The sequence below is a fragment of the Halyomorpha halys genome, unplaced genomic scaffold (assembly GCF_000696795.3).
Source record: "Halyomorpha halys isolate HHAL.00 unplaced genomic scaffold, Hhal_1.1 Scaffold17.1, whole genome shotgun sequence".
Taxonomy (NCBI): domain Eukaryota; kingdom Metazoa; phylum Arthropoda; class Insecta; order Hemiptera; family Pentatomidae; genus Halyomorpha; species Halyomorpha halys.
In genome coordinates, this window is record NW_027112056.1 from 722,656 (window position 1) to 733,199 (window position 10,544).

At 28.7% G+C, this 10,544-nt stretch overlaps 1 protein-coding gene across 9 annotated transcripts in view; it reads right to left on the bottom strand.

Moving 5' to 3' along the window:
• Positions 1-10,544, bottom strand: part of LOC106680323 (oxidation resistance protein 1) — an 867,959-nt gene that overhangs the window by 675,278 nt on the left and 182,137 nt on the right. For all 9 annotated transcript variants that reach the window (XM_067049996.1, XM_067049998.1, XM_067049995.1 and 6 more), the window contains exon 2: positions 4,862-5,255. In XM_067049996.1, coding sequence (XP_066906097.1) covers positions 4,862-5,139 — 278 coding nt within the window. In that variant the 5' untranslated portion in view covers positions 5,140-5,255. The remainder of the gene's footprint in view (positions 1-4,861; positions 5,256-10,544) is intronic.

Below are 10,544 nucleotides of genomic sequence, written 5' to 3' on the forward strand. Positions count from 1 at the left end.
ATATAATTTAAAAAACTCTAACTCCATGCAGGCTATTCTGCCCAGGTCAAAAACATCAATTTCTAATTAGTCAAATATTCACTTAAAACAAAATCATATTTATTTTATAAAAATATTTTTTTTTGTTTTGGATACTAATTAAAATGAAGAAACGTATTTGAACAATTAAGTTCATGATTATTAAGTTTGTTAATCTCACACTTAATAATAAGTACCTTATGTATCAAATAATAGAATTTCATCTCCTTAATGTATCAACCCTGTTATAACTTAAACACAACTCCAGAACTGGCAACTCTGAAACTTCGGCACGTGTATTCCTATCTTAGCCACCCTGAGTGCTCAAATTAATTACTAAATTAGTTAGCAATTATTAACAAGCTCTCCTAAAGAAATAAAGTTTTAAATTGCAAGTGTTTTTATTTTATTTTGAATTCATACTTAAAATGTAAAGCTAAAAAAATTATTTCACAAAATCATGATTAATTAATTTTATGTGAAAATAATAACTAATTATGAGAGATAGTTGACCGTGGATGACGAAGGAGGAGATGGTTGGGGGTGCGGTTAATGATAAACACAAATAAGTTGGTGTAACCTATTTTATTGTGCCAACGTTTTGGCTAGAGTTTCTAGCCTTCTTCAGGGCTAAAAACAGAACAAGATAACAACCACAGTAAGTATAGAAAAATAAAAAAAGAAAGTATAAACAGAATAATTTTAATAAGTGATGAGAGAAGCGGGAAATATTGGTAATAGTTTGTTATATGGTGGTATATTTTATATTGTTGATAATTTTATAGACAAAAATAAAAGTTAATGGTTTTAAAATTTAAATATATAGGTTTGAAATTAAAATGAAGAAAATGACCTGGGCAGAATAGCCTGCAATAAAAATTATAAATTAATGTGAGGAGGAGATTTGTATTGAAGATGTCCTTGAAGATGGCTGGAATAGCCGAAACGATGGACTAGGAAGAAATAAAGTGTTGAGACAGTATTGGATACAATTTGTGGTTTTATTTAATAAATAATTATCTTGTCTCAAAAAAATTTGAAATATTATTTAAAAAAATTTATTTTTTTAACATTTTAAAACAACCACCATTTTGTATTCCCCCTTCGTATACTTGGCAGACTCATCAATTTTGACTAGTAATTATACAAAGTTTACATTAACGTAATCAATAATTAGGGTGAAATGACTCACTTTTTTCTTCTCTTGAGATCTTATAAAATAAACGTTTTCCGGAAAAATTAATAAATACTTTAAATTTACCTTTTTTTTTTCTTTATATATCTATAAGCACAATAATAACAAAATAAAAATATTTTTTAAACAACATTGAAAGATTCGAATAGCTTTATACTCGTATTTTGATGCCAAAGTTCCATATAAAACCGATCAAGCCCGAACCAGATATCATTCCTTCCATTAGAAACTCCCTAACTACCCAAACCCACTAGTTTCTAACCTTGCATCATTTTCCATTCCTGACCATCCTCCGAGGCGCCTGAAAAGATGGTCATAAGACCTGCAAATGTAAAACGCCATTCGAGTGCTACCAATGGGTAGTTTCTCTACACGCCTTTAACATTCCATATTACCTGAGTACAAATTAAATAAATTTATTATAATGTACAGTTGTAAATAGCAATAAATAAATTTAAAATATAATATTTTATTTACCAGTTTTTTCAAGGCAATAATCGTAGAGGAAACAGCTTCAAAAAGTCTAAGACAAGAGGAAGCTATACCTTCAGAAAAAAAAAAGAAAAAAGAAAACTTATTGTTTGTCCAAGGTTAATAGAAGATGGGCAATGATTGTATTGCATTGAAAGTTAAGTGCTTTTAAACAGAAGAATTCGTTAACTTTTATGTAAAACAACTCGTTTAATAACGTTAACAAAAAGAAACTGATGTATTAATTATGTTTTTAATTGGCTGGTGTTTTATTTTGCTTATTCACACACTTGCACTTTAATGAGTTCATTTACATCTGAATAGTTTTCAATAGCTCATGCACCGTCATTCACAGGTAGTAAAACTGACTTGATTTCATCTTAGGTTATAATATTCACTTATTCAATATTTATTGTTAGTTACAATAATATAATAAAAGTATAACTTATGATAGAATATAATGATATAATAAAAGTATAACTGATAAAATAAAAATAAAATTAAATAAGAAAGTATAATGTATGATATAATAAAAATATACGAAGAGAAGATGGTTGGGAGGTTCAGTCAAAATAAAACACTAATAAGTTGAAGTAACTTATTTAATCGTGCCAATGTTTCGGGCAAAATGTCTAGCCTTCGTCAGGGCTAAGAACAGAACAAGATAGCAACCAATGAATACAGAAAATAAAAAATATAATAATTATAAATCATTCTGTTTATATTTTATTTTCTGTATTCATTGGTTGCTATCTTGTTCTGTTCTTAGCCCTGACGAAGGCTAGAAATTTTGGCCGAAACGTTGGCACGATTAAATAAGTTACTTTAACTTATTTGTGTTTTATTTTGATCGCAAGCCCCAACCATCTTCTCGTATAAATCATCCACGGTCAACTATCTCTCATGATAATAAAAATATATTTACTTTTTTTTTAATTTAAAAAAGTTAAAAATTTAAATTATATCCAATTTATATCTCAGAACACTCTTTATTTCTTTAATAGTTTCGGCTATTCTCAAGGACAATCTATTACATAACAGATTTTATTATTCATTCATTATTACCAATTTTAACTAACAACATTATTATTAATAAAATAATATAAATCTTGAATATAAATTTTATATTTTCCAAAGCAAATACTTAAATATATTATTAAATTTAACTGAATGACTTCATAGCCAAATATTTTATTTTGTTTGATGTTTGGATTAAATAACTCATGAGCTGTTATAAAAAAGACTGAAGAAGCGAAATAATTTACTCTTGTTCTTCGAACTTATCAAAGGAATCAATTTAATATCATGATGGAACATTCTCACGTTAAAAAAAAAACTAGCGGCCTTGACATTGAGAAACAAAACGTTAATGTAATTAACCTATTATGTTATATACGAGAGCATATATAACATTAACAACCAAATGTTACTATGCAATATAAAGTATTATTATTATTATTAAAAAATATTTTATGGTATCAAATATAAATATATAATATCTTGAGGAATAGTCTCACATTATAAAATAAAGCCAGCAGGCCTTGACATTAACATATAAAACCCAATGTAATTAATTCTGTGGCTTTATTAATGCACATAATATTTCTGTAATGTAATAGTACAATAGCCGGGAAGAAAAAAATACAGTTATCTCAACCCAATTTTTAATTACTTTAATTAAAACTAGATATAATACTTGTCAAAATTGATGAGTTTGCCAAGTATAGGTAGGGGGAATAAAAAATGGCGGCTGTTTCAAAACTTTAAAAAAACATTAAATTTATATTCGGAGCTCTATATCATAAAAATTAACAACAACACTAGAAAATCTAATAGAACATTATTTAAAGAAGAGTAAATTTGCTGAAATATTAGCCGTAAAAGAGCTATTTACGTCCAAAAGTTCTTGAGATATAGCTTTTTAAAAAGCAAAATGTCTTTAAAATCTAATGAAAGATTAGTAGTTAGTTAATTTATTTTGAGAAATCTATATCTCAGGAACTTTCTGACTTTCAGATGTCTATTAGCAATCAAATTGAAGCTAGTTTAAAGGACTATAAAAAAGTATATGACTTTTACCTTCGTAGGAATAGTAGTTTTCATGATATTTGGTAAAATAAATTGATTTATAGTTGTTCGGACAAAAATTTGATTTATGAAAAACTTCATTTCAGAGACCATTAGACGTACAGATGTCTGCCAGCGCTCAGATTAAAGCTAGTTAAATTTACTGCAAAATAGTTAATTATGTTTATCTTGGTAGAAGTAGTAGTTTTTATGATATTTGACGAATTAAACTCACAAAATGTTAATTTCTAGTTGTTCGTATAAAATGGATTTTTTAAAAAAATTATCTATAGATCCATAAGACGCACATATGTCTGCTAACACTCAAAATAAAGGAAATTTAACTTTCTGTAAAGAAGTTTATGACAATTATCTTCGTAGGGGTAGTTAGTTTTTATGATATTCACATATGAATATAAATTTGGAAAAAGATAATTTGTCCGAACAACTATAAATCAATTTATTTTAGCAAATTTAATGTAAACTATACCTACGAAGATAAACATAATAAACTACTTTATAGCTCATTAAACTAGCTTTAATTTTAGTGCTAATAGACATTTGTACGTCAAATGGTTTTTGAGATATAATTTTTTCAAAATAAATTCACTAACTACTGATCTTTCAGTACGTCCCATACAACATTTTTCTGAAACGTTCCTTTTTAAAAAGCTATATCTCGAAAAATATTTAACATAAATAACTCTATTAGGGATCATAATTTAGCAAATTTACTATTCTTTAAATGACGTTCTTTTAGCTTTTCTTGTGTTCTTCCTACTTTTTAAGATATAAAGCTCCGAATGAAAATTTTTTTTTTTATCGTTTTGAAACAGCCGCCATTTTTTATTCCCCCTACCTATATTGGGGAAACTCATCAATTTTTACTAGTAATTATACATAGTTTTCATTAAAGTAATCAAAGATTGGGGTGAGATTACTGACTTTTTTCTCCTCTAGGGCTCTTGTACTATTATTTTAAGGATATGCGTCCCAGAATAAATAAACATTTTATATATTTATATTAGTGATGATATTAAGCACAAAGCACAACTTATCATCCAGTTGAGGCCTGAAATATTAAATAAAAATTAGGAAATTGTGGCTTACCGTATGATCTGATCGGTGAAAATGGACCACCAGGAGTTTCTATGTTGTCTAGGAGCACCTCCTGGAGCCAAACTCTTCCTCCGTTTCCTTTCTTTGTCCAGTTTGCCAGGATGCCACGACCTCCTCCTACCACGGTCCTTGACCTCCTGAGGGATCGGAAAGACATCGTCACCCTCGTTTTCCTGAACGCTCTCGAGACCGCCAGAACTGCCCCACTTCTTCTTAACCGGGGTTGGAGGATTGTTGTTACCTGGATCTACATATAACTCCGTGTCCATTTTGAATGAATCCACTTTACTGTTCACTGAGAAACCTAACACGGAATCACACTGGCATCATGCCGCACGATCACAATCACCGAAAACGAACACCCTCACTTTTATTTCACTCGTCCCTAAAAAAAAATAAATAAAAACAAAATAAATAAAAATAATAAATTCAAATGCACATAAAAACAAAAATAATCGCTCCAGTTGGACTTAAGGAGGTAAACAAATATTTAATAAAATCCTCATATACAAATAAGTCTACTCTCAAACCATAAGTTCAGAAACTTAACTTCGAATATCATAAAACATAAAAAAAGTACTTATAACTTATTTTTCTAAGAATTTGAATAAAAATCTTCTATTGCATCATATTAATGGAGGAAGGAGGCAAGTAACGAAAAATACCAATTAACATTTAATACGTTGGATGGTCGTTGAATAATTTACAACTGTTGTTCCCCTCGTTTACTATTGTCGAGGGTGTACATAGTTAGTAGTCTGACGGGTTGCTGAGTGACATCAATATTAATGTAAGAACTCAAGATCCAAGGAGACCTGGGTCGAATCCCGCTAATGAGCTGATAAATACTTGTTAGCAAAAAAACAAAGAGTTTCAATACCGTTTACCAAAATTCTATTTATTTATACGAAAACTACCTTGTGAAGAGACAAGATCTTTAAATGTATAGACAACCAACGGCAACAAGCAAAACGTGAAGATATATTTTATTCAGATTTTATTTTTACTAGCACTATAATTAAATATATTGTTATAATTATAACATGCAATTCGAATTATAAATTACTTAAAAGGAATTTCATAACGTAATTAAGAACAAACACGCAAACAATTTTCTTTCAACAGTTAAGTAGGTTGAATTAGGTTCATATTTTTTCCTTCTTGGATAAGACTCCCATTGGAATCCTATACTGCCTAACCATGGCTGGGGGTCAAGTATTTAATTTTGTTTTTTTTTTAAATATTAATTTACATTTTCAATTTAATTTAATTAACATTTATTCTTAATTTTTCGGCTTACACCATATTTAAAGAAAAAATTAAGTTATATGATAAGATGATAACAGTGTCCTAACCTGTTGAAGGTAGGTTCTGTTAGGAGTTTGCAAATGAACATAGTAAGAAAAGTGGTTAATAAAAGTTTTAAATTTGGGAAAGAATTTTATAGAAGAATTTGTAAGTAGGGATCTATTTTTTAAAAGAAAGACAAAAGATTTTATAATGTTAATGTGATATTATTTTAATGATTAATTATTTAAAGATGGGACAAAGGCAATTAGCCGGCATTTGGGAATTTTAAAGGAAAAAATGAAAACAAAATAAGCTAAGACCAAAGAAATCAGTATGTAAGTGAAGGAAATTTGTTATAAAAGTAATTAAAAGGAGCTGTTTGTAGGAATCCTTGAAAATGACCTAAGTGGTCGAAACGTCGGATGTTTAAAAAAGAACAAAGTTGAGAGAAAAAGGATCAAAATTGTTTTAAAAAAAACATATTTATTTATTTTATGCCGACGTTTCGACCTGAGTTTCAGGTCTTCATCAGGGGTTGTGGCTTAGAGGGAAGATTGGTAACGACATGGCCTCGTGACCTTATATTGTAAACTGTTTTTAGAGTTCTACTACTGGGTAGTTTCTCTACATCCTGTATCATATCATTATGCCATTATGATCAAATTTACTGGTTGTATTTTTTTATACAGTTGTAAATATCAATAAATAAATAAAGGAGTATCGCTGTCAATATAATATACATTTAAATAAATATTAAAATATAATTAGCATATATATGGTAATATAATATATAATGACTTGATACTCTTATAACGAAGCGAGACAGGTAAGGTCGCCTACTGAATATATACCACCGACCTGAGACAGGGTGGGTGTAGTCCAGGTACTGATAAATGTTTTCCAGCCTCCGTTTTAGATAGGACCTTCACATTTTCGACTCCAGCTATCCTTTTAGTTATTTTCTTATTTAAGAGGCTGAATGTCAATCGTCTGCCATTTTATTTTTTACTATAAAAATTCCGAAATGTCAGAGATGTTTGTGTCTCGATATTTACTTCGAATGCAGGTTTAGTTTGTTTTGAAGAAGTGCAATTTAGCTGTTTTTCATAGCTTATACATTTATATCGTTTATTTATGTTTTCTCATGTTCAAACAGAGAGATTCCTCCGCAAGATCTTGTTTACATACCAGGAAGATATTTTTAGGTTTATTATAAGCCTGACTTCATTGGAAGCGGTGGGAACAAAAATAAGTAAATATTTATAAATGGCAAAATAGTAAATCATTAACTTCGCAGTAGTTTGGTGCAACGAATTGGATTCAAAACATGGCAATATGAAACCGGATGTCGGTACAAAAATAAAAGATGCACAAATAGATTGTGCATTCACCAAATAAAAAAACATTATAAAATTATATTGTATTTTCATTTTTTTTTTTTTTTGTTAAAGAGGAAAAAAAGTAAAGATGCATTGGGTTAAGGGAGAAAATATAGTTAGATATATATTGGAAGATTATTGATTGACTGTGTGTATAGATGAATGGAATATGGTCCGGGTGCAGTAAAAAAAACTCAAATAGTAAATAATTATACTATTTTTATTGAGCCAACGTTTCGCCCCACGTTGCAGGGCTTCGTCAGGGCTATAAAAGATACAAACACTTGACATAGTTACAAAAAGGAAAAAAGAAAAAACATAAGTGGAAAATAACAGAGGTATAAAATGAAAAGTAAGATATAATAAGAAAAATTAAAGGTTGCAACAACAACCTTATATCCCTGTTATTTTCCACTTATGTTTTTCCTTTTTTCCTTTTTGTAACTATGTCAAGTGTTTGTATCTTTTTTAGCCCTGACGAAGCCCTGCAACGTGGGGCGAAACGTTGGCTCAATAAAAATAGTATAATTATTTACTATTTGAGTTTTTTTGACCGCACCCGGACCATATTCCATTCATCCATTAGATATATAGATAAATAATGGGGGGATGAAGAATAATAATGAATAATAATAAGGAAAAATGATTTTAAAAAAAAATTAAATATAGAAAAAAAAATAAAAGGATAAAACGAAAAAAATCATGTATTTCTATTTTATATTATAAATTTACTCTACAATGCCTATACATTATAGAGAGAAAACAAAGATATGCTCGCCAAGTTCATTAAGAATACTTAATATAATCTATTCAGACATTTTTTTTAACATTATAATACATAGGCATAACAAGTAAACAAGTAATAATATATTATATGATTTTTTTTGTCATCGTTTTGGTTTTTTTCATCTTTTTTAAATTTATTTTTCATAAATTTTTTCTTCTTTCTATACTTAATTAATTTTGTTTTTTTTGTCAGTTCCACGTTTTTTTTTCCCTCTTTCTTTCTTTTCGATCCTAACCCCCCCTTTCTTTTTTTTCATATTTACTCTTTCAACCCAATGTGACTAAAAAATTAATAAATATATAATAGTATATAAATATATAATAATTAAAAATGTTTGAATACGTGCTGTGTATTTAACAACTCAATAAAAAAAATATAAAAAGATTTATATTTTAATAGTTGCCTGGCTGGCCTCAAAGTGAAGATGAGGAAACCGGGACTGCAAAAAGTTGAGACAGAGCTGGCTGAAATCACCGATGCACCCCAGACCGAGTACAAAACACAAACATCAGCGCGAAAACAAGCAAAATAATTATATTTTTAGGGACGACATTAAAATATTTACGACCGGTATGTGAACATTACAATATCAATATGAATAAAGGAATACGTTTCAGGTAACTGTAGGATCCTACAGATGAAATATACAGAAAAAAATTAATCTTAAAAATAAACAATCATCAAAATCAGTCTAAGCACCGAATTTAATTTTTGAGTAAATAATTGATTCTAAAAATGTTCAACGTATTAATAATCAATTTTGAACCTTGCATAATGGATATAAAACCAATAATAGTATAGGAATAAATAAATAATTTAGAGAATAATAATAACTGTTTGGAATAGACGATGGAAATTTGGAAGCAGGTACTGTTGCTGGACTGGCAGTGACCTTTACAAGCCAGTTTACAATCCTGCTCTACAAGTCTGCACGGCTTCGCAGGACGATAAAAATGGAGTCAGGTCCAAATCTCTTATATCATTCTTCCTGCGAAAAATATTCAAACTAACTTTTTATTAATATTATTATTATTTATAATAATATTTATTATTAACAGTCTTTCAGCTCAATTTTGAAGCAAACTTGATTCATTATGGTCAATGTCAATGCAACTGAAGTTCAGAAAAATGAGGACCAGAAAGGTGGTTTAAAAAAAAAAATTATTTATAAGTAGGGTATATATTATAACTTTATCTGCTTAAGCAATGAACAAACAAGCTAGAAAGTGAAAAGAAATATAAAACGTCTTCTTTTAAACATATGATATAGCAGAGAAATAAACATATAAAAAGGAATACACAAGAATAAAATAATTGATTTTTCTAATTCATTTTACATAATTTAGCTTTGTAAAAAATTTTCAAAAAACTCTTTTTAAAAAAAGTTAAGGTAACACATTTAAAATTCGTTATCTGAGTCACAAAATTGGGGAATTTTTTAAAACTTGTAAGGAACTTTCAAGATTTCATTTCGGTCTTTAATGCCATGATTACTTCCCATTTTTTTTTTCTTTTTTTAACGGCCAAACTAAAAACATATTGGAATCAAAATGACAGATGATATAGACCTCATTTAATTAAATATATTTGACATTATTCTAATGTCTAATACATTTTATAATACTTTAATATTATAATATTAGGAGGGATTTTATAATACTTAATATTATAATATTAGGAGGGATTTTATAATACTTAATATCGAATATTACAGATATAATAGAAGTGGAAAAATTAAAATTTGTTCAACCAGATCCTTTTTTGTTCCAAATTTGAATGAACACTACTAGATTAAGAACTGCTGGTACTAAACGAACCCCTAATATGAAAATCATTAAAATATGTAGCTCTATAACCTATGAAGATTCAGATCTGTTCAAGATCATCTCAACCACCACGTTTCATCCAAATTAAGGGTACCCAAGTTACAGTAACTGAATAAAGAATTCTCTGAAACACCTGGATTAGAAACTGAATCCAAATGTTAGTACAATACCTTACTTGCTACATCTGTCACTTATGCACAAAAATAAGAGCGCATCTGTCAAGTATAAAGAACGGTTGTCGCGTCTTCTAGAAAATATACCGGATTATTTTTTAATATACACTGATGGTTCCAAATCTGAAAGCTCGACCGCTTCCTCTTTCGTCACTCACGATTCAACCCACAAGTTTAAATTACATAAGTTATGCTCAGTATACACCGCCGAACTCCACG